At 41.2% G+C, this 26,030-nt stretch overlaps 1 protein-coding gene across 2 annotated transcripts in view; it reads right to left on the bottom strand.

The window, feature by feature from the left end:
• Positions 1-288: 288 nt before the first annotated feature.
• mto1 (mitochondrial tRNA translation optimization 1) overlaps positions 289-26,030 on the bottom strand; it is a 31,787-nt gene continuing 6,045 nt past the window's right edge. Inside the window, exons 4-13 of one of the 2 annotated variants that reach the window (XM_041239524.1) lie at positions 24,476-24,593; positions 23,901-24,190; positions 15,078-15,190; positions 14,678-14,868; positions 14,326-14,456; positions 13,346-13,550; positions 7,778-7,949; positions 7,575-7,684; positions 5,762-5,919; positions 289-1,018 (exon numbers count right to left, since the gene is read on the bottom strand). In XM_041239524.1, coding sequence (XP_041095458.1) covers positions 887-1,018; positions 5,762-5,919; positions 7,575-7,684; positions 7,778-7,949; positions 13,346-13,550; positions 14,326-14,456; positions 14,678-14,868; positions 15,078-15,190; positions 23,901-24,190; positions 24,476-24,593 — 1,620 coding nt within the window. In that variant the 3' untranslated portion in view covers positions 289-886. The remainder of the gene's footprint in view (positions 1,019-5,761; positions 5,920-7,574; positions 7,685-7,777; positions 7,950-13,345; positions 13,551-14,325; positions 14,457-14,677; positions 14,869-15,077; positions 15,191-23,900; positions 24,191-24,475; positions 24,594-26,030) is intronic. The other variant, XM_041239523.1, reaches the window with a different exon arrangement.

Consider the following 26,030-nt stretch of genomic DNA (forward strand, 5'->3'; position numbering starts at 1 on the left):
ACTGTTGCAGTCTTGTCTTTTTTAAATGAGAGTGCAGAGAGCCTTATTCTGTCTCTTCTACAACGATCAAGCAGGGAGAGGCTTGTCTGGTATAGTCATTCTGATATTAATTGGTGGTTTCTGACTTGCAAGTTTTTATTTTTGAATGTCTTTGTTTCAAGATAGTTTAAAATAACTAATAAAAAATGTTTGAATTTCTCTCCCTCAATTCAAGAGATTTTTTTTTTAAAGGCAACCTTTTCCAACAATAAACAATGCTTTTAAAAAATAAACTGAAATCTTGTCTTTTTTTTTTTTTTACATATATACACATTTTATTGTAACACTTTCTCTCAACAAAGACTTGAAACAATGTATTTTTCTTCCTGTTTGATCTGAAATCGTTTTTTTTTTTTTGCTGAGAATGTGTCTCAATCCAGAATGTGTGTGTAGGTTTCAAACCAAAACACAGTTTATGCAACCTGTACTGAAACACGGCTCAGGTGTTTTTTACACAGATGCCTCATTTACACAATAAAAAGAAAATTGCAATGCATAAAAACCAACCACCACAGTCAAAACACGTGTGGGTCAAACTTAATCAGCAGCACACAAAGGGCAGAATAAATAAGACGAGAATCTCTTAATGTGGACTGAGGAGAAGCACTGGCAAACCGAGCTTTAAACCCAGAGAAGGGAAGATGATCCGTTTCCATCTTCGTACTGTGATGAAAACAGGAGCTGATCTGCAAAACAGAATCTTCCCACATGTGTTTGAACCCTTGGAAAGGGTTATATAACTGAACCGCTTATCCCATTGGCATCAAAGTTTGTATTAACATTGTTTTGCTGAATTTCTTGAATATCAGATTCTGGGGATATAAGGGGGTGTCTGTCAGGCTCCAGTCTATGAAGCGCAGTCTCTGTCCTCCCTCTCTCTTTCCATCTCGTTTCCTTGCTCCCCATGGTCCCTCACGTACCGCAGCAGATTCACGATGGCTGCTGGTGTAACCCCTGGCAACCTCCCGGCCGCACCCAGCTAGAGAGAGAGAGTGAAAAACAGGTAGAAAACAGACACTGCTATACACACACCCACCCCGACACAGAGATACACATACACACATTTGTTTAAGGTGTTTCTGAGTTCTCTGCATTGATTCAATGGGATCAACACAAAAATGAAAGTTATGGGCTGAAGGAAACACTCATTGAGATTTCTTATTACAAACACGCACACTGACAACGAGACAGACTCGAGAGACTCTCAGACACACTGACAAGACACAGACTCGAGAGACACACACACTGACAGCGAGACAGACTCGAGAGACTCTCAGACACACACACACACACTGACAGTGAGACAGACTTGAGACTGACACACTAACGAGACAGACTGACATTAACGAGACACCGACTTGAGACTCTCAGACACTGACAACGAGACACAGACTCGAGAGAGACTCTCAGACACACACCCTAACACCGACTCAAGACTCTCGGACACACACTGACAACGAGACCGACTCAAGACTCAGACACACACCAACAATGAGACAGATTCAAACACAGACGCACACACTGACACGACAGACTCAGGCAGATTCACACAAAGACAAATACAAAGGCTGACTCAGACAGACACAGATTCACAAACTCATTCTCAGACAGACTCTCAGACCCAAGTACTCCACTGAATCTGCAAATTGCATTCTCCTAGAGAAGGTAAAAGCACGCTTGGATACAGGAGGTGTGGTTGGGGTTGTGTTTTTGGATTAAAGAAGGCATTTGACTCAGTTAATCACCATGATAGTCTCTCTAAATCACACAGATTCAGTTCTTCAGAACTGGCATGGAGAGGAGTTGAATGTAAGACCCTGTGTGCTTTAGTTAATGTTAAATCACCTCTTAGAAGATGTGTTGCTGGAATCCCACAGGGGCCAGTGTTGTAGTCTGTATATTAATGACCTCCCTATGCCCAGTTGTGGGCTTGCAGATGCATAATCAGATACACAGTTATAATTGTAGCTGCAAAAAACTGAACTGAGGCAGCTTCTAAATTGACAGAGCGTATGAAGAATACATCCAGCTGGCTTTTTTGATGTCCAAATTGATGGGGAAGCTATTGCGGAAGTCTCAGAAGTAAAATATTTAGGAATTATTATTGATTGACATTTGAATTTGTATAGGAACATTAAAAATGTTAGTTGGTCAGTTAAAATGAACTTAGCATATATATATATATGGTTTAATTTAACCACCAAAGCTGCTAAACTATTCACACTCACGATGATCTTCACACACGTATATTGTGTTACCTCTTGGTCTCAAGAAAGGTGACCAGAACTGCACACAATATTCAAGATGAGGTCTTACTAGTGCATTGTACAGTTTTAACATTACTTCCCTTGATTTAAATTCAACACTTTTCACAATGTATCCGAGCATCTTGTTAGCCTTTTTTATAGCTTCCCCACACTGTCTAGATGAAGACATTTCTGAGTCAACAAAAACTCCTAGGTCTTTTTCATAGATTCATCTTCAATTTGTATCTCCCATATGATATTTATAATGCACATTTTTATTGCTTGCATGCAGTACCTTACACTTTTCTCTATTAAATGTCATTTGCCATGTGTCTGCCCAGTTCTGAACGCTGTCAAGATCAATTTGAGTGGCCTTTGCTGCTAAAAAACGTGTGAGATACCATCACTGTAACATTTTGAGTAAGTACCAATTGCTGAGTTTTGATAATTGTCAACTTTTCCTATGTGAAAATAGTATTTACTTCTTCAATTTCATTATCACAATCCCATATGATATTTAAAAGTAATGCACATTTTTATTGCCTGCAAAATGCAGTACCTTACACTTTTCTCTATTAAATGTCATTTGCCATGTGTCTGCCCAGTTCTGAACGTTTTGTAGTCTGTCAAGATCAATTTGAGTGGCCTTTGCTGCTAAAAAACGTGTGAGATACCATCACTGTAACATTTTGAGTAAGTACCAATTGCTGAGTTTTGATAATTGTCAACTTTTCCTATGTGAAAATAGTATTTACAGATTTGCATGGATTACACTGTGTAACACAATTTTTGTTCCTGGGTAGTAAGTGTTATTTCCTAATTGCAGCATTGTGCCTCAAAAGTATAGAAAATTTGCTATTTTGTAATATCCCCACAAACTTTGCTTTTGTGACCAGGACAGTGATATTTCAAAATATCACTATTTCCAATGGGAAAACGGGCAAACTTGTTGTATTTTATTATTCTTTTCGTTCACATAAAGTCAGAAAAAAACAACATATGAATCCAAGATTAAGCATGTATTTATACTAAAGTAATACAAAAAAATGACTACAAAAGATTTAGAAGTGAGTAGTTTTTGGAGATTTACGATATATACTGTACCAGATGTACTGCTTATTTATTACAGTTGTCATCCATTCTAACTGTCAAAGGAAATTTGCTGGCTCATTGAAAATTCTAACACTTATGATATAATTGTGTGTGATTATTTTTATTAGACACTCACACACAGACTGACCAATCAGACACACAGACTGACAATAACTCACATACTCTCAGACAGACATACAGACTCTCAGACACACACACACAGACTACTCAGACAGACATCTGAGAGAGGTTCACTCAGCGTGTGTCGAGTCTGAGAGTTGTTAACTGCCAGCGAGCCGGTCACACCAAACGGAGAGGGAGGTGCCAGGCGTGCCTTATCTGACCGGAGCTTGACCACTGGAAGGCTCAGATAACCGTGATAGGACGTTAGGAATAGGAAATTGGTATACGGACGAGAAGATTTATTACAGTTGTCATCCATGTCTGCCCAGGGACTGTCAAAGGAAATTAGCCTGTTGGCTACATTGAAAATGCAATGCATGTTCTGTCATGTAAGTGACACTTATGATATAATTGTGTGTGTCCCTGATAAATATATACAATAAGCAAAACAAACACACACAGACTGACACACACACCCCTCTGGACTGAGAGTCGTGTTGTGTGTCTGACTGTTAGTAGAGTGTATGAAGAGTCTGTCTGTATGTCTGAGAGTCTGGTGTGTGTGTCTGGAAATGAGTCTGTCTTGTGCAACTTTCTCAGCGGGTGTCTGTGTCTGAGAGTAAGGTGTCTCATTCTGACTCTAAGACACACACACAGATGCACCGACACAGACTCTGAGAGACTCACACAGAGAAGCAGACTCTCAGACATGGTTACATGACATCACAGCGAGTTCAAAACTGCGACGACGTCACGCGAAGGACACTACAGCGCTGTGACATCACCACACCGAACTACAATTCCCAGAAGACACTGTGAAGTTCACAAAAGCATCACTTACCAGGAACTCGGACACACGATGCAGATTTTCACCACAAATTTTCTCATTGCAGACTATAGTTATTTTTTCACTGTTCCCATAGAGCTCCATCATAACTAGATTGGTAAACACATTAAGTAAAACACGCAATAACAGCGTGTTTCCACAAGCACTTTTTGCATAGTAGGGCTGCATATCAATTTGTTTTTGCTTTTTCCCCTTCATGTACTTGCTTGGCACATAGTTGTTATTATTATTATTTTTAAATTGTGCATTCATATCTTTATTTGAGTGAGTCTTCCCCCCTCAGAGTCTTGCATATATTGCAGTTTGTCGAGTTCCACAGTTGTTTGTCAGAGGTATCCCAAAGCATGCTTCTGTTGCACACAGTAAATGGTGATTTCTTGTTTCTCTGAAAGTATATTTATTCAGGGCTACAAGAGCACAACACAAACAAAGCAGTACGTAACTAACAAGCTGAACTGGCAGTTTTTTGTTTTGGAACTTTTTTTTTTTAAATATTAGAAAACAGAAGAATAGGGGGATTTTAGGAATGTACCATCTGGTTTATAGGAATGCACTATACACATGTATTCAACATTAAATGTAGGGTGTTACACTTTCATAAATTAAGGTTTATAAACTTTGGACGGCCACTGTATACGCACACACACACACACACAGTACAAATCTGTTCTCTATAAGCTTACAGGATAACGGGCAAACAATCATCTTTACATATTGTGCTGGCAGTTCTGGAAACACACCAAGGGCAGTTTTGAGGCCAAAATAACAACAACTGCGGTTTATTTCTTCCTTGAGAAATGGGATAGGGGGCTGCTAGTAAATAAAGAGAACACATACCCACATCCAAATCATTTCAGGGTGCAGGGTAGAAAGATTTTAAAATTAAACAAACTCAGTACCTGCACACTTTTATATTATGCTCCAAAGTGTTTATATTTTTTATTATACCCAAGACCGACGTTTCGATCTGCAAGATATCTTCAGACCTGGTATGCAACTGCTTTACTGTTGTGCACTACGAGTCTCACTGACACTGCTGTCATACTAAAACCTGCATGCTGAGGGGGGCGGGGGAGCTCCTGGTAAGTGATGTGTTTGTGAACTTTGCAGTCTTCTGGGAAATTAATTGTAGTTTGTCAAGGTGATGTCGTGGCGCTTTTATGAGCAGGCGCTGTAATGTCCATATAGATTAATGCCCGTAGAGATAGACTCAGCCATTCACTCATAGACAAACTGACACACAGACAGACACACAAACTGACTCTCAGACAGACTTTCAGACACACACTGTCAGACTTACTAACTCTGACACACACACACAAACACACACACTTTTGCACACAGATCTCAGACTATCAGACAGACACACTCAGACTGACTCTCAGATAGGATTCCAGACACACGACTAACTCACAGTCTGTGGCTGGCTCTCCTGCAGCACCTCTCTGGCCTCGCTGGACAGGGAGATGGGCAGGGAGGGGTAGTGCAGACCTGGGGGCAGCCGCAGAGACTCCTCCCTGCGAACCAGAGCCATCTCCTCCTTCTGCAGCACGGAGTGAGGGAGGTAGAGAGCTGGAGAGAGAGAGGAGGGGAGATAGACATTTACTGATCTACCTGTTCACTGTGGCTCCACTTGTTGCTGCATCTTGTAAAGCACTTTGTGATGGTGGTCCACTATGAAAGACGCTATATAAAATAAAGATCGATTGATTGAATGGAACAATTCATTTTAAACAGACTGTTGAGAGCATTTCCCAAGCAGAGCATTTGTACACACACTGTGTGAACCAGCGAAGACCAGCAGCCACCTCTGGACACTCAATAACACTACAAGTGATCAAAGAACAGCATCATAAACTGCAGCCAGTGAAATCCTGCGGGACTGACATGATCCTGAATGAGATACAGCACTCCCAGACTACACCAAGTATTGTAGTTTCCAACCTAGGCTGAAGGTTTCATCACAGCCATATACAAGAGTGGTGATCGATTAGAGCCACACAATTCCAGGTTTCATTGTGTCAGCAGCAGCAACATGGGCACATGACACTGTGCCACCGCAAACACAAGAGCATTACACTTCCTTAAAGAGAAAGACGTGCTCAGAAACGTCCAATAGGATTCCTGCCTAGCCACAGAACTACAGACCATATCTACACCTTAAACTGTCTGATAGGCAAACCTGTATATAAAACACAACATGGGAAGATCTTTGCTTGCTTTGTAGATTTTCAAAAGGCTTTTGATTCTATTTGGCACCCAGATCTGTTACTGAAACTACTGCCAAGCATGGTCTCTGATATTACATTTAAAACAAGAGCAAAACTATGATTTTCCAAAAGAAAGCCAAAAATAACAGTAACAAATATCCATTTTATTTCACACAGAACCTGCTACAGCTCCCTATGAACAGAGCTACATGCAAGCAGTACAGTGTCTGCGAGAAAAGGCACTGCAGGCATTCCACGCCATGAAGACCAGACTGTGTACCATCAATCCACCGCTCCAAATCTGGAACAGACTATCTGACTGTGTTATTCTGCACATTCTCCTCTATGGGAGTGAGGTCTGGGGTCCAACCTTGAGCCACGATTACAATAACTGGGATAAAACCCCAACAGAAAGTATGCATGTGCTATTCTGCAACAATGTGCTTGAAGTGCACAGAAGCGCTTCCAACAATGCTGTGGAGCCGGGCTCGACACATCAGAACTGAACCCTGCGGCAAGGAGACTTTGAGGCCCGAGTGACATGGATCGAATCGATTTCCTTCTCTACTGCTCACAATATACCACAAGAAGAGACCAGAACTTTACAAAGAGCTCAAACTGTAGGACACTGAAGGACGAGGGTCTGGGTAATGATTGTGGTGAGAACAGCGACTGCAATCACAGCTGCTGAATATATCAGACAGTGACAGGACCAGTAAAACCAGTGTTTAAACAGACTCCACACACACACGTATGTACATACAAATACGCATCTTTATATGAGTATCTCTAGTTAATATTTTTATATCTTTTTTATATAGATTTATTTTCTGTAATCGTTTGATGTTTTTATTATTATTTATGTTATAATTGCAGTGGCAACTGCTGTAGTCATGTCAATAAAGCATCTTTGAATTGAACTGAGCAAGGGAGAGAGCTGGAGAAAGAGAGGACAGAGGAGAGTAGAGAGAAAACCAGCGAATTGGTCAGCGTTATTGATCATTAGAACAACCTTACCTTCAATCTTGAGTCTGTCTGCAAGGTCCAGGAAAGTGGCTAAGGATTGAGGGAAGATGGAGGATAGTGTTTCCATGGTAACACCTTGATACTGCAGCAACTCAAATGCACTGGAGAGAGAGGAGAGAGAGGGAGAGTGGTGCATTTAATTGGTACACAAAAAAAAAAAAACCCTCCCCTTGTTTCTGACCGCTAATCAATACCTGATCAGCCCGCTGCGCTCCTTGCTGATCTGCGCGTGAGGCAGCTCACATCTCCAGCGATGAGCGGACAGACGGACAGACCTCAGAACAGACAGGGCCTCATGCAGCCTGATAGACACACATTGAAACTGTGAGAACCGTTGGGGGGAGACACAGCGAGCTTCTGAGAAACCTGAGAGAGAGAGAGAGAGAGAGAAATGAAATTCCTGCTCTACGCAGATGACCTGGTCCTGCTGTCCCCAACGGAGCAGGGGCTTCAGCAAAGCCTGTCACTGATAGAGCTGTACTGTCAGAGCTGGGCCCTGGCACTAAACCTGGACAAGACCAGAGTTATGGTCTTCCAGAAAAAAGCCAGATCTCAGGAAGCAGGTACTGCACACTGCCTGGGTCTGACTGTCAGTGCATCAGGGAGCTTTAACCTGGCAGTGAATGCATTACAAGACAAGGCATATAGAACTGACTTTACAACATCAAACCACCAGTAAATTTGACTTAAAAGTGATTCTTCTCTATGGCAGTGAAGTTTAGAGACCTCTCATAAACCCTGACTACAAAAAATGGGACAAAAGCCCAACTGAATTATTACACCTTGAAATTGCAAAAACTATTCTACTGCTACACAGAAATATACCCAACAATGCTTGCAGGGCTGAACTGTAACACACTGCACCCAGAATACAAACCCCTCAGCACTGCAGAGCGACACTGCGCCCAGAACAGAATCCCCTCAGCACTGCACCCAGAACAGAATCCCTCAGCACTGCAGAGCGACACACTGCACCCAGAACAGAATCCCCTCAGCACTGCAGAGCGACACACTGCACCCAGAACAGAATCCCCTCAGCACTGCACCCAGAACAGAATCCCTCAGCACTGCAGAGCGACACACTGCACCCAGAACAGAATCCCCTCAGCACTACACCCAGAACAGAATCCCTCAGCACTGCAGAGCGACACACTGCACCCAGAACAGAATCCCCTCAGCATTACAGAGCGACACACTGCACCCAGAACAGAATCCCCTCAGCACTGCAGAGCGACACACTGCACCCAGAACAGAATCCCCTCAGCACTGCACCCAGAACAGAATCCCCTCAGCACTGCAGAGCGACACACTGCACCCAGAACAGAATCCCCTCAGCACTGCAGTGACACACTGCACCCAGAACAGAATCCCCTCAGCACTGCAGAGCGACACACTGCACCCAGAACAGAATCCCATCAGCACTGCAGAGCGACACACTGCACCCAGAACAGAATCCCCTCAGCATTACAGAGCGACACACTGCACCCAGAACAGAATCCCCTCAGCACTGCAGAGCAACACTGCACCCAGAACAGAATCCCTCAGCACTGCAGAGCAACACTGCGCCCAGAACAGAATCTAGTCAGCCAACTGGTACTGACGCTCACCCAACTGAGCCCAATGAACCCCTGCAAGCTTCAGAACACCACCAAGAAAAAACAACCCAAACTCAATCATGACAAAAATTAACACATTTAGAAAAAAGTCATATTGGAAAGACTAATCAAAACACAGAACAAACTAGAATGCCATCAGGCCCTAAAAAGAGACTTTACCAGGCTGAATACCTGGTTAGAGTTAAAGACACAAAACTGAGGCAAATCCTGACCAAGTACAGACTCAGTGACCACAGCCTGGCCATTGAAACTGGCTTAGATAAAAAAAAAAAAATAAAAAAAAATCCTGGAGCGCCATGTTCTCAGCTCCAAAAAGCTGCAGATTTCAAGCTACTCATAACATTTACTGTATAGTTAAGCTGAAATAACCAACTGTTTAACAGCAGAAAACAATTTAAAAGGCCTGTGGCAGGGAAGAAGCCCTGCAAGTGTAAATAATAAGTAAATATGAAAAGTGTGTGTTAGATATGGCAGGGCTGGAAGTTAAGAATCCAGCCCTGCTTGTCTTGGGTGTGTTTGTGGTGGTGGTTGGCAGGGATAGGGTTAATTCCTATCCCTGTCAAATACATGTGCAGAATGTAGCCAGGTGTTGATTGAATTATTAGCTCTCAATCAACCCTGGCCACATGGTATTTAAGGGAGCTGAAGAACTCCACTTAGAGAGAGTCTGGGAGAGAGACACATGCTCCTGAAATGTTTGTTTGAAAGCCTCACCGCGATGGCACTGCCTGGGTGAGGGGTCTCTTGTTTGTTCATTTTTGTGGTACGCGATTGTTTTGTTACAACCTTTACTTTGCTCTGTGGGCTGTGTTTTGTTTTCTTATTTGTGTTTAATAAACCTGCACAGCAGCGTTAAGTTTTACTGTCTCCGTTCACCCAGCCACCCTGCTGCCAGACCTAATTAAGCTACTTTACTAAGTATAATGAAAGGTTTAGTTAAGTAGAATGAAAACCAGCAGACACAGGGGTCCCCAGGACCAGGATAGAGAATTACAGAATCAATATAGGGGGAGAGGGGTACGGCGGTATCTGTTTGTATTGATGATCAATCAATACTTTCTTTATATAGCGGCTTTCATACAAAAAGTATATCAAGCGCTGTACAGGACAGCACAGAAAATCACAAAACAATGCCTGTGTATAGAAATGAAAGAAAAAAGAGAATTCAGTGAAAAACCAGGAGAAAATCTAAATACATTTGTACAGAAATTTAAGAAAAACAGAGTTAAAAAATTAGCTTAGCTGAATCCAAAAAAAAGTACGTTTTCAATTTTGACTTAGACTTAAATGCATGAACTGATGTAGCACTTCTGCTAGGAGGTGGCAGTGCGTTCCTCAATCTGGGAACACAGGGACAAAAACTCGGTCTCCCTTCCTTTCTGTGCACACTTGTTGCAGTCACAGTAGGCCTGCGTCAGCTGATCTGAAATCACGAGAAGGTATGTGTGTGACTAGAAGCTCCTTTATATAATCTGCTGCATTATACGTCAGAAGTAACATTTTAAAACATTTTATGTGGTCTCTTTTTTCCTTTCTGCTGAGAAGCCTATAGAAGCTGCAGTGAAGTCTAGCAGCTGCAGTCTGCATACGCCTGTGACAGAAATATCATAAATCTTGGTTGCAGCTCTCTCTCCTGACCTGTGAGGGTTCAAAGCAGCGAAGGTATGGTCCTTTGGACAGGCTGGCCTGACAGTTCATTTCCAGGGTCGGGAAGTCGGTCAGCCTGGAAGGCGGCGAGATTCGTTGCCAGAACGTATTGACCCGGGTGGGAAACAATGTAGCAGCTGCAGATTGTAAAAACAGCTGCAATCATTTACCAAGGGATCATGCGTACTAGCATATAAGGGGGGCGGAGACTTGTAATCTCTTCCTTCGCTTTGGTTACAAATCATAACCCGTATAGAAAATAGTACAATATTGTGAGTGTTTGTTTTGTTTGTCTCGTCTGTAATTGTTACTTGTGTGTTCGTAGATGGCTAACACGTTCCGGAAATGTCACTAAAGGCCAGCAGTAAAACCCGGAACAGTACTGCACTATTTGTCACTCTATAGACTGTATCACCCACCCCGAGCACTACAGCGCGCACCCAGGACTGGTGACCGTGCTTTGTATTTTGTGTGTTGCTGTCCTCCGTGTTTTACACATCGCTGTGGATAACCAGAGCTTGTTATCTGGTCGCTAGACCAGGATTACAAACAATAAAACACATTTTCCCATACGGGATTACAAATACCTGCACTGCATCACCTCTGCACCTGTTAATAATCAGCAGCCACTTTGCCACAATGCTGCAGTGAAGCCCTGCAGCTGCACTCTGCATACGCTGCGGTGAAGCCCTGCAGCTGCACTCTGCATACGCTGCGGTGAAGCCCTGCAGCTGCACTCTGCATACGCTGCGGTGAAGCCCTGCAGCTGCACTCTGCATACGCTGCGGTGAAGCCCTGCAGCTGCACTCTGCATACGCTGCGGTGAAGCCCTGCAGCTGCACTCTGCATACGCTGCGGTGAAGCCCTGCAGCTGCACTCTGCATACGCTGCGGTGAAGCCCTGCAGCTGCACTCTGCATACGCTGCGGTGAAGCCCTGCAGCTGCACTCTGCATACGCTGCGGTGAAGCCCTGCAGCTGCACTCTGCATACGCTGCGGTGAAGCCCTGCAGCTGCACTCTGCATACGCTGCGGTGAAGCCCTGCAGCTGCACTCTGCATACGCTGCGGTGAAGCCCTGCAGCTGCACTCTGCATACGCTGCGGTGAAGCCCTGCAGCTGCACTCTGCATACGCTGCGGTGAAGCCCTGCAGCTGCATTCTCTACATTCTCTAATTTTAGCAACGCTTTGCAAACGGTAAAAGGACACTTCAGTGACATTGTGAATATGCGACTCAAATGATAAATCCGAGTCACCTAGATTTTTCACTTCTGTTTCTATGTTTGTGGTCAAATTTCCCAGATCTAATTTTAGAGATGTTGCTGCTGAGAACCTAATAAAAGAGTTTAACTTATCAGAGTTTAACTGTAAAACATGCTGGAACACCCACCCCTTCACATCAGTGAAGCACTCAGCTAAGGATGACACAGCCAGGGTATGATCAGGTTTTACAGAGATGCTGTGCGTCATCGGCAGAGCAGTGACAGTTAACACCATGTTTACAGAGTCTCTCCCCCAGCGGTAACACATACAAAGAGAAAAGAAAGGCTTCCAGTGTACAGCAAGTGGAAGAATTCATTTGCATTAGCAGCTTATTGAGATCTTGTACTGTAGCCTGAGACAAAGATTCTATAGCAAAAGTAATCTGATTACACTGCATATTCAAAGGACAGCCATCCGTGGAGATCCGACTCTTCATATTGATATTCTTATTTTGAAAGGAATTAAGAAATTCCTCACATTTAAAAGCTGAGGATTCAAAATGAGAAGGACCGATTTACCAGCTTATCAATAATAGAAACATGGGATGTCGTACAGCAAGCGGGTCTCAAACTAGGGGGGGGGGCGCAGCGAGAAGGGTTCAGGTTTTTTTTTTTGGTATTTAATTTTATTTATTTTAATTTATTATTATTTTTAAAATACAGCGCACATCTTAACCTGGCTGCACCATGGTAGATTGTCCCACTTTATGGTTATTTGGGCTTTATTGGCTATTTTGATTGGCTCGCCGTTAATACTTCCACCAATCAGATGGATGAATTCAGGACTCGTGGCGATCCCGGCCTCTGTCAGACTGGGATACAGAATAGATAAATACTGTAACTGATTAGAAGGCCTTCTATGTTGTTCTCCGAGTTGCTGCAGTTACATTGCAGATGCTATAACGAGTTACTGTAAATGAGATACTGTTTTAGCAGAAATGTTTAATTAAGTAATCATTTCCTTAAATGTTTTTGGAATTTAAAAAAATGCAAAACTGTGACTTTTTTGTGAATGTAAGCTGTGAGGGTCAAAGACACAAAACTGAGGCAGTGGTTAAAGTCCAGGGCTTGTAACCAGGTCAGTGGTTCTGGTCAGTGTGTGTTGGTTCAGTAGATCTGGTTTGTGTCGAGTCAGTGTGTCCAGACAGTGTGTGTCCAGTCAGTGTTTGTCAAGTCAATTGTTCTGGTCAGTTTGGTTCTGGTCAGTGTGTGTAGCGTTAGTGTGGTTCTGGTCAGTACCTTTCTCTGTCAGCCTCTGGTCGGCGTTGTCGGGTCTCAGCGTGGTTCTGAACTCGGCCCGGCTCGTGAACATGCGGTACGGTTCCGTCACCCCGAGCGATGTGAGGTCATCGATGAGAACACCCAGGTAACATTCTGTCCGACTGAGCGTGAAACGAGGGAGCGAGAGGGAGGAGAGCGAGGCATTGATACCAGCAATGATACCCTGAGAGAGAGAGAGAGAGAGAGAGATTTTACACTCCTACCTCTTAAATTATTCCTTTTCATTATTTACTTTTTATACTGATGTTCATAGTGTTTGTATTTTATACTGTACATGCATTTTCATGAGCACAACCTCAGCTAAATTTAGTAAATGGCGTTTTTTTTGTTTGTTTTTTTGTTCACTGCAATCAAGTAAGCTGCGCTACACAGACGTGTGTTCTGCTTTCACATTTTTTAATGGTCAGTTTGAGAAATAAACTTTGTTTTCCCTGCAACAGCTGACCATGCTTTAGTAAAAAATTCACGCTACATTCTGTTTTACAAAATGGTAACGCTGCTCTAGATTAGTGTGTCTGCTTCTTTCATCTCGTCATCTAACTATGGAATCTTGTGCAATGAAATAATACTTAAACTCCTTGCGGTAAACAGTGTAACTAAATCGATTATATCTGGGATGCAAGTCGCAACAGACGTGTCGACTCAAAACTCTACTTGGGCACTCTGCGATCTGACTGGCGAAAGAGAACCTTGTTTTTTTGGAGTTCACAAAGATGACTTCTCTCGGCTTGGTAACCTTTTCATTTCCTTGTTTGTTTAATTCTTGCTTTTTGCTGCATTACATGTAAAATGATTTTCTTTATTTTAAGTTTCCGAGGCATGCTGTTAATGGCACGTGTGCAATACACAAACCTGAAGTGTATTTTTATTTGTTGCTGTTCTTGTTTTATGTTCTTAACGCAGCTCTTGTGTTTGTTTTTCTACAGACCGACACTCACCTGAGCGGCAGCCTCCTCATAACCGGTGGTGCCATTGATCTGCCCAGCTAGGAACAAACCCTGCACTCTGTGTGTCTCCAGAGAGGGGTGGAGCTGACGGGGGTCCAGGAAGTCATACTGAACACCATATCCTGTTAGAATTCACAGAGAGAGAGATTTTACATTCCTACCTCTATTTAATTATTCCTTTTCAATATTTACGTTCATATTGATGTTCATAGTGTTTGTATTATACACTGTACTTGTAACTGAGTTAGAGAGTTTTTGAATACACAGCACCCCCACAGGAAGGAAGGTTTAACTGCAGGAATAGAATTCCCTCGTCCTGTGAGGGAAGGAGGGAGGGGTGTACCTGGCGAGTGTATCTCTGCCCTCTCCAGTCCCGGAATCTCTCTGATCAGGTCTCTCTGTAGCTCAGCAGGCAGAGTCATGGACAGGCCCTGGGGGTAGATGAGATCCGAGTTCAAGCCCTCAGGTTCGAGCCACACCTGGTGAGCCCGTCCAGGGAAACGGAGCACCTTCGACTCGATAGAAGGGCAGTACCTGAGAGGGACAGAGGGTAAACACAGTGATACCCGCAGGGCTGGAGGTGGAACAGCACCACAAGATTATACAGTGCTGTGGAACTGCATTAAAAAACTACTGAGAGAAAGAGGGAGGGGGAAGAGAGAGAGAGAGAGCCACAGTGACATACACAGAGCAGGAGGAAATGCTATAAAACCATGCAGCCCCCCCACTCCCCCCTCCCTCACCGGGGCCCCTTGCTGGTTTCCAGTACGTGCTGGTTCAGGTGCAGAGTCTCTCTGATGATTCTCTCGACTCCAGGCCCAGTGTAAGTCAGGAAGCAGGGCAGCTGATCCTCCGGCTCGAATCAAACACAGTGAATTACTGTTAGTATTGAACTGCATTGTATTGTACCCTACTGCATTATACTGTATTGCACTGTACTATACTGTATTGCACTGTACTGTATTGCACTGTACTATACTGTATTGCGCTGTACTGTATTATAGTGCATTGCAGCACTGTACTATACTGTATTGCGCTGTACTGTATTATAGTGCCTTGCACTGTACTGTATTGCACTGTACTATACTGTATTGTGCTGTACTGTATTATAGTGCATTGCACTGTACTGTATTGTGCTGTACTGTATTATAGTGCATTGCAGCACTGTACTATACTGTATTGTGCTGTACTGTATTAGTGCATTGCGCTGTACTGTATTATAGTGCATTGCGCTGTACTGTATTAGTGTATTGCACTGTACTATACTGTATTGCGCTGTACTGTATTATAGTGCATTGCAGCACTGTACTATACTGTATTGCGCTGTACTGTATTATACTTAAGGCTATTACTGTCACGTAGGTCACAGATATCATGAAAATCATGAATTCGAACAAAAGTAAGTGAAATCTTGAACATGGATGTAAAAACACATTTGGTCAGGCACTGCCTTTATTTACTTTAAACATGCACTATGCCACGCACTGAAAATAGAAATCTGCAAGTGTCTGTAAATTGTTTGGTTGTGTAGCAGACAGCATTTACACGTAGCAATGTAGGTCAGCGAATGAGATTTATATTTTGTAAATGAGCGAGCACGTAAATGAACACAGATCAGATGTCAAGGGCTATTTACACTACTGCATCAATTCGCTCTGTTTTTCGCTGCGATTTTTTAATTTAGACTAATATCACAGGCAAGATGATTCTCGCAGTGCATCTTGTTCTTTATGATAAGCAGCACAAGAAATCTCTCTATAAAGAATACAAACAGAAATTATGGGAAAAATGATGAAATCAGAAAGTAAGCACTGTTGGTATGTCAAAATAAACACACTGTTTTGACTACAGCTTTTTGTTAAATGTCGAGGTATATAGCTTCCAGACGGTGCATGAGATACTGGGGCCCAGTATTATATATAGACTGAACTACAAAACAAAACCACGTATTTATCCAGAGCATACACGGGTAAGAGCCAATGAAACTGTCTAAAACGGTTTTATGTCAATCATATATGTTAGTATACGTGTATTTTCCCCCAATAATGCAAAACACAGTCTGTGCTGTCTGACGTTACATCTGCATTGACAGTACCATCTACCTGCGTTTACTGTACTGTTCATTTAAAAAAAACAAAAACATCAGAATGCATCGAAACGATTGCGTTTGGTAGGGTTGTTTGTAATTTTGCTGAAACAATGTTTGTTCTGCCAATCACATTGTTGAGATTATTTGTTACTAATAACACAGTTTGAGATTGTATAGCTATATGCAGTATATTTCAGCTCTTGCACAAGGCGCTGGTGCTCCCCTACAGTTTCACGTTGTTATAGGGTGAATCCACATTATTCTCTTTCTTTCTCTTCAGAGCAATAACCATGCAGCAACTTGGTGCTGATCCATATTGCCTTTAGATTATACCTATTTTGATTTTTTTTTTTTGCAGCAAATTTCATTTTTTTCAGAGCAATTCCGCTCAAGTATGAAAGGTAGTATTCAGTTCCATAGGTTAGATTTTTTTACCCTAGAAAATGCAGCAAGTAAAACTCTATAGTGTGATTTGCCCTTTACTGTTAACTCCCAGTTGTGATCTTCACATACATACAGCACTTGTTAATTTATTTCTTGAAACATCTTGCATCTTCTAAACATATTAACACTTACATTTTATTTCTTGAAACTTTTTTTCATACAATGTAGTGTACCCAAGTAGTCTGTTGAAAATAAATACTTACTTTATCTAAAACTAAACATTGCTAAAAAAAATACCTCAGGCTGCCATTGAACATCTTTTTTTTCTTATTTCCTGCAAACCGTAGATAAAGCGAGAGGTTAATCTGTTTTGTAGTCACGGATACGGTGCCAGCCTGTGTGATTTAAAAAAAAAAAAAAAAGTCTAAAAGGGGCAGTGCTTTATAGGCTACTCAGAAACAACATTTAAACGTCTTGTTCTTATTGTTGAAGAAAAATATATACCGTTTCATTTTGAACACAGAAATAAAAAACGGCTTTGGCATGCTGATTTTGTACATATTTATATTTGTGATGAAAAAAGTATAATTTATATTTGCTTAAATGACAATATGTCCACTGAATGTATTCCTAAAACAAACTAATCTCATACCAGAGAAATATGTTTAGAGAGAATCCCTGCTGTATCGATCTGCCAGAAACTTTAACAAATGCAGATTGTTATCAGATTAAGTACTTAATCTGATAAGGACAGATTAAGGATCCCAGGGTGTCAGCTTCAACAACATTACTGGGGAGTTGATTCCAGACCCTCACAGTTCTCTGTGTAAAAAAGTGCCTCCTATTTTCTGTTCTGAATGCCCCTTTGTCTAAACTCCATTTGTGACCCCTGGTCCTTGTTTCTTTTTTCAGGCTGAAAAAGTCCCTTGGGTCGACACTGTCAATACCTTTTAGAATTTTGAATGCTTGAATTAAGTCGCAACGTAGTCTTCTTTGTTCAGGACTGAACAGATTCAATTCTTTTAGCCTGTCTGCATATGACATGCCTTTTAAGCCCGGAATAATTCTGGTCGCTCTTCTTTGCACTCTTTCTAGAGCAGCAATATCTTTTTTATAGCGAGGTGACCAGAAATGCACACAATATTCAAGATGAGGTCTTACTAGTGCATTGTACAGTTTTAACATTACTTCCCTTGATTTAAATTCAACATTTTTCACAATGTAGCCGAGCATCTTGTTAGCCTTTTTTATAGCTTCCCCACATTGTCTAGATGAGTCAACATAAACTCCTAGGTCTTTTTCATAGATTCCTTCTCCAATTTCAGTATCTCCCATATGATATTTATAATGTACATTTTTATTTCCTGCGTGCAGTACCTTACACTTTTCTCTATTAAATGTCATTTGCCATGTGTCTGCCCAGTTCTGAATCTTGTCTAGATCATTTTGAATGACCTTTGCTGCTGCAACAGTGTTTGCCACTCCTCCTACTTTTGTGTCATCTGCAAATTTAACAAGTTTGCTTACTATACCAGAATCTAAATCATTAATGTAGATTAGGAATAGCAGAGGACCTAATACTGATCCCTGTGGTACACCACTGGTTACCACACTCCATTCTGAGGTTTTTCCTCTAATAAGTACTTTCTGTTTTCTACATGTTAACCACTCCCTAATCCATGTGCATGTGTTTCCTTGAATCCCAACTGCGTTCAGTTTGAGAATTAATCTTTTGTGCGTGACTTTGTCAACAGCTTTCTGGAAATCTAAATAAACCATGTCATATGCTTTGCAATTATCCATTATCGATGTTGCATCCTCAAAAAAATCAAGCAAGTTAGTTAGACACGATCTCCCTTTCCTAAAACCATGCTGACTGTCTCCCACGACCCTGTTACCATATAGGTAATTTTCCATTTTGGATCTTATTATAGTTTCCATAAGTTTGCATATAATAGAAGTCAGGCTTACTGGTCTGTAGTTACCTGGTTCAGTTTTGTTTCCCTTTTTGTGGATCAGTATTATGTTTGCAATTTTTCAGTCTGTTGGTACCACCCCTGTGTCAAGAGACTACTGCATGATCTTGGTTAGCGATCAAGGTTTTAAGTGGGAAAAGTGTTAACTGTTATAAAAACAGTATTCTGGTGAACTCAAATTTACAAACATTGAAAATAGTGTATTAAAAGCCTTAATCACAAAAAGTAATTTATCATTCAGGTAATTGATTAAAATCAAATTAAATTAATTAGAATGATAATTATGGGACTCATACGATTTATTTTAGTACTGCATTGTGTGAAACCACATCAGGAAAATGGAAATATGATTATTAAATAAAAATGAATAACTTTGGAAATGTTATTTTACAAAAGGAGTATTTAACTTAAATTCATTTTGTAAGATTTAAGATTCTTTGTTTGAATGTAGATGGGGAGGTATCTTTCAGATGAAGTTATGATGTCATCTGCTTACATTCAAAACAGCCAATAAAATTACCTGATGGAGGATTACTAACGGAATGACTAGGAGACCAACTGAATGTCAATAATCAGGAGAGACACCCCTACTCTCAATGTTATAAACATGCTTGCACATGGAAAACGTTCTTTCAAAGCAAAACAATCAGTCTGTCAAAAACAAAATGAAAGCTGTCTTGGAAAAGCTACACGGAAACATCTACGTGTGTACAACTGGACTGAATCTCTGAAGACTCAACAACATCGCTGTAACATTTCAACTTCAAGAAACTAAAAAACAGCTACCGGACAGGAAAAGAAAACACCTGAATTCAAACGATGACTAAAAAGAGTTTGTTGCTACTAACTCTAGAAACATGCTAAAACACATTAAATATTAACAATAATCTGAAACTACTTAATACCAAATGCTTTTTAAGTTCGAGTTGGCGCTGCTGTTGCCTGTAACAGGAAGAGGAAACCATTTGTTGTGTGGTTGTTGCATTGTGGGACATGGAGTCCTGAGAAAAGGTCATTTTGTTTTTTTAGTTTAACAACGCTCATGCTTGAACTATGGCGCCCCCTAACCCCCACCCCGACTTTTAGCTGAATGTCAATCTTCCACCGTTTCTAATAACCATGCGAAATAAATTTAAAAATAAATAAGTAAATAAATAAATAACCACGCACAAATAATGTCTGAGATTTCAAATCTTGCGCGTCGAGTGACTAGAACGAGCTGTGCAGTGCATTAGTTGCTCTGTGCATTGATTGAATACATTGTCAGCACTTTTCGTTTTGGATCCAACAATACAGACTCTGAGTCCAACTGATTACACTTTCCTAAGCTACAATACATTATTTTTACTTTTTTTTTATACAACAGATTTCAGCTTTACAGGTTAATGTGTGTTTTTAAAATGATCTGTTATGTTTTGGGTCATAGTGACCCGATGCAATTTCAAACTAATTTAAACAGCCTTAAATTGATTAACTGTTTTTATTTGCAAAGGTTTGACTCTTTTCTGCTCTTTTAGTCCAGGAGCTGTGATAAAACTTCTTTGACTGCCAGCCTGGGAGCTCCTCATTTTGGAGTGTCTTTACCAGCGAGATGCTGTTGCAATGCTGACAGAGAAAATTAGGCTCTGCTTTGTAGATATATTTTGCTTGTTGTTTTGTTTATAAATATCTCCAGACAGGTGCAGCCATTTCCAGAAATAATAATACAAATATAACAATAATAACAAATTGAAGAAGTCTGTTTCATTCCTGCACACGAATCTACATAGATAAACGCCACGGAAACATCTTATTTGTATACATGACCTGCTCTAAAAAAAAAATAAACCTCAAAGTTTCTGTTTTCTGTGTACAAGTTCATGACCCCAACTTAGGAAAAGTCATCAAATATTATACAGAAAATGAAAAGAAAAACAGAATTTAAGCTAATTGGAATCTAGAGTCGGGTCAAATAGACCCGAAATCTAACAGGAGGGTTAACACTAGACCCACCGTGGTTATACTCATAGCTAAAACCACTGCCGGCAGTCACTATGACGGTTACATTTCAAACAACATCAATATTAAAATGAAAGACAAACTCAAGACAAAACTCAAAAGTTTTACTCAAGCACCTCATATCAAACATGTGCACAGCCGAAACGTATAAGGCATTACTTCAAAAGATGAAAATCTATAATAAAATTTACATTTTAAAAGAAAGTAGTGTGTAAACAGGTATATTTACGTACAAAACTGTAAAAACGAAAGTTGTTTTGAATTTAAAATGAAAGTAACATGTTTTCTCTTGCGTGTGTCACTCGGTGCAGCCCTGAATCAACGCTGAGCTGCACTCTGCTGCTTTGCAGTTTTCTGATTGAAATGTTTCTGCTGAATCGCTGTGGCTAGCTTCATGATGAAGTATCTCCTACTGATATTTTCCCCAGTGCATTCCTTGTACAAAACAAAGGAATAGATGGCTACCAGGTCAGAGTAGAGATAACAGGCTTGTCCATTAAAATAAAACAGAATATTGTAGGTTATAGTAAAAAAAAAAAAACACACATGCATTGTAAAAGGTAGTCAAAAGGTAGAGGGCATTATAACTTTTTTTTTTTGTGATCCTGCCTTTCAAACGCCAGCAGGGTATTTAATACAGCTATTTAGTAAAAGTCAAGAACACACAAACGCGTATCTTTCACATTTTAAAAGTGAAAACCGTCAAAATGACTGTCGCTGCGGTTCTAGTGTGAATAAATGTTAACGTCTTGATTCTTCAGCGTAACTGTATGCTGTGCTTTACTTTTTTACTTTTAAACATGCCTAATTCTAAACGTAACCCATCTAGATACTGCTGTGAATACTACAGTAACAGTGCTTGTTATTTCGCCCATCTTGAGTCAACGCTTATTTCTTGTCACAGTCAGCTTCTTAAATCAGATCCAATCTCACCCTGCATTTAATGCACATCAGAGATGGAGGTCCTATATTTTATTTTACACACCTAAATGTTTCCTTAGGCTGAGGGAGAGCAATTCTGTCTCATAGATTGTGCTTGACACAAATATTAAAAAAGTTTAATGTATTGCACTGTACTGTAGTGAGCAGTGTTTTCAATGGGTTCATCTAGTTGATATTTCCCGTAATCCCCAGCTGGTTGAGACGGGGAAACACACGCTCATTCACTCCAGCAACAGAGCGACCCCAGCCAGCGCTGCCTCACATAGCTGCTCTCTCCTCACTCGCTTCTCAGCCGGGAAAACATTGCTCATGAGACAGTGTAAAGAACACTGCATGGGGTAGTGTGTGATAAATGAGAATGTAATGCCCAGCCTCTGGGTTTATGCAGCATTCAATTCATCACTTTGTTTCATTTCATTTCATTCATTTTGTATTATATCTGTACTATACTGTATTGTATATGTATTGTACTGTTTTTAGTACTGAATTATATCTACTGTATTGAATCAGTAATATTATATCTGCTCTGTCTTGTATCAGTAATATTATATCAGTACTATTATATCTGTACTGTATTGAATCAGTAATATTATATCAGTAGTATTATCTGTACTGTATTGAATCAGTATTATATCTGTACTGTAGGTCCATAATTAACCTATGGAGTGTGATTTGTACAAAGTACCCTGTACTCAATATAGGTACAGTATCTCAGAGTTCATACACTTTTTCAACATCAAAATTCCAGACTTTTTTCCAGATTTCCATCTGTGTTTTTCCCAGGCTTGTGTTTTAGTTTGTTTCTACTAGTTCTAAGAAATGTCCAATATTTGAGAACTACGCTGCATTACAAAAATAATATATAATGTTGTATACTGCAAGTATACTTGTGCCACAATAGGATCGAATAATGGTACCAATAGTATACTAAAACCAGACAATTCTGGCACATGTTTACTTGCAGTATGTTACTTTTTTATACGGGATTATACTGGATTCTGATCCAAACTTCTTTATACTATAACAACCCTGTTTGGGTCCAAAGCGTTTTGTTCGCTGTAAAAGGACAATTGAACACTATGGGCTGGAGTGAAAAATCACCTTGGATAAAGGCATTAGCTAAAATTAATAATATGTGCACACATTATATATTGTTTGATGTGCAAGTGGCGTGTATTAAGCATATAAGTCAAATAATAAAATACAGTAATAATAATAATAATAATAATAATAGGCTAAGACCGATATTCAGCATAAGTGACTTCTTGTTACATGTGGGGGGGGGGTTTTTTTTTTTTATCAGTGTTCAAAGTCAAAACAATTAGACTTTAGTTTTTTTTTTTTTTTTTTTTTTAAATAGGAACGAAGTATTTAAGTATTTAAATCGTATAATTAAGGCCATACAGCGAGAATGTAAAATAGTTGATCTAGTCACTGGGCTGACGGTTTGGACTCGAGGCTGTTGCTGCACTCAGTACAATAAGTTACAAGCAAGCGCCATACATTTAAAATAAAATTACTGGTACATTTTATTAATCCCATTAAAGAAATGAAAACAGCGATGTCAACATGCTATGTGCTAGTGTGTCAGTGATAATAACTATCGTATTCGATTATTTTTTTTAATTTATTTTTTTTCCCCCTGGGTTGGGAAATATCGTTAACGATTTAATAAAGGTAACAACAAAATAACAACATGTGAATCTTGGGGAGCACAGCCTTCAATATAAAAGTATATACAGTACTGCTGTAGTGTCCGTTTTACCCTTCGTTTCACTGGAGAAGACACAGTCATGTGACATACCAGTGCGCTGACTAGAAAGGATCGCTTGAGTTGTCAGAGGTGTTACACGGGGCAGTCATCGCGGGATCTGGTCACAAGTAATGTGTACGTCACCCCGGTAATCACTCCAGCATTACCAATGAAACACACTGATCCCTCTAAACGTGTTTCACAGGATGATCTGTGAGCGGACTCTCGATTGAGAAGCTGCTGTTTGATTAAAGCACGGAACGTTATCTTGTCACAGAGTAAAAAACAGATTGCTTGTCGGGCAAGCAGCCAAAAAAAACACGCTGTCCGACAGATTTTTTTTTGGTTGTCCCAGAACGCGATTTTGCGAGCCCTGTGTAGTGTATCAGTGCTGTATTATATCTGTATTATACTGGATCAGTACCTTGATGCTGACTCGCTGGTTCAGGAAGCTGAAGGGTACAGGTTTGGGGTCCCCCTCGTGTCTCTCCAATCTGCTGAATTCCACGCTCTCCCTTCTGATCCTGGGTGGAGTCCCCGTCTTCAAGCGCCCCTTCCTGAACCCCAGATCTGAGAGGGAGCGGGAGAGCCCAAGAGAGGGAGGCTCCCCCAGCCTCCCCCCTGGAATAGACACGGTGCCCCAGCCCAGGGACCCAGACAGGAAGGTACCAGTGGTGAGAATGAGGGCCTTACAGTGGACTATACCACCGTCACCTAACGCGGCGAGAAAGAAGGAGATATTAACAGTAATAATGATAACAGAGTAATGTTACACCCGATAGGATTGAGATAGTGGTGCAGTCCAGAGTGAAAAGTGCCAGCACTGGACTATACCAGTGTCACCTAACAGCGGGGGAAGAGAGTTAATAATGGCAATGGTCTCCTCCTCCTCCTCCCCCCTCTAACCCACTCACTCCCCACTCTCATCCACTGCCAATCCCATCACCCAGTCTCACTCCCCTCCCTCCCAATCTCATTCTCCTCACTCCCCTCTCTCACCCAGTCTCACTCCTCTCACTCTTGCGATGCCAGGCTTCGCTGGGTCAGGCTCCTGCACAATCAGATCCTCAACAGAGCCCTCTTGAACCGTCAGCCGTGGAGTGCTCAAGATCTCACTCTGTGGAGAGAGTGATAGTGGTGGTGAGGGGAGGGGGGTCACTGATTCCAGGTCTGATAGTGGTGGTGATTGGGGGGGGGGGGGGGGGTCACTAATTCTTGCATCAACGGTAATTCAGGATTTGGGGGGAGGGTACAGCCTCAAGGGAATTGAGAAGTTTCTGAATATTTGAAGCTAAAAAGCATTGATGCTCCTTTACACAGGAAACACAGAGTGTTATCTGAGTGCAAGAATAGCGCCCACTGGGGAGGATTTCTGTGGCAGAAGGCCTGCCACGCTTGTTCAACTCCATCAATGTCGGACCTTTCTTGACGTGTCAGGTGTGTCTGAAGATTTTTACACATACTGCGCAACTCCTCCTCATCCACATATACACATTGCGGATGGCATACAGAATACCGAGGAGTATCTGTAACGTTCTTGTCACTGCTCAGAGCGATGCTCAACAGATTGCAGTGTCGACCAGAGTGTTGAAGCACTGAACACGAAGCTGCTGTTCTGGACCTAACGTTGCTTGGTCATTACTCTCAATCACGCGGCTGCTTCACGCGGTCGTTTGACTTTCTTCTGGGGATTCAGGTGTATTTCCCATTTCTGCAGCAAGGTCTCTAGCTGTTATTTTGGCATCACAGTACCGAAACAAGATTTAGTCTCATGAATAAACGTGTTGCCTCAACAACTTGGACCGCTGCTCTGATGTTGAATGATCTGCTTTGCATGACTTTGCTGACCTGATTAATGCAAAACAGGATATCGTGCCACACAAGGAGTAGGGCCTGGAATGTATATTCCTGCAGTTCTTGTGCAAGACATGACGCCTCAAGTCGCACTCCTGCATCAGCACCCTGTTCTCTGGCAAGAGCAGCGAGAGCCACATGCACCTCTCCCATCTGAAACCGTGTTGCTTTGACACTCTGCACTCCCATCGTGTTTGAGAGAAAGGTTTTAACACAAGACCCGATACGTAGTCAGTTAGCAATATCCAGCAGTGCGCCGACACAGAAAATAAATGTGTAATTTCTTTGCAAAGCACCAAAAAAAAGTGACTGCTTCATTGGAGCTCATAGCTGCATCACCAGTGACAAGATTCCAACTGTGCCATCCACACGGAATATAGAAAACCAAAGGGTTCAGGTCCAGAGTCTACAATGAACACTTAGAGTCCTTCCTTTCGTATTGGAGCCATTGTGTGCTGTGAGTGAGGAGGGGCACCAACATGCTTCTTCAGGGTTTTATACTTTTAAGGTCTAATTTTATTATTTTATATATTTGTTTTTTTTATTGGTAAAATCAGTTTTTACAGTGGCGCACAGTATTTAAAAAATTTATATTTGTTCTGAAACTTTTCTCATTGCTTTTTTACTATATTTATTAAGACTCATGGATTTTACCAAATCTGTTCAATACAGAACCTTAAAAGTGAAAGTTTCTCCTCTC

This window comes from Polyodon spathula, chromosome 55, assembly GCF_017654505.1.
Source record: "Polyodon spathula isolate WHYD16114869_AA chromosome 55, ASM1765450v1, whole genome shotgun sequence".
NCBI classification, from domain to species: domain Eukaryota; kingdom Metazoa; phylum Chordata; class Actinopteri; order Acipenseriformes; family Polyodontidae; genus Polyodon; species Polyodon spathula.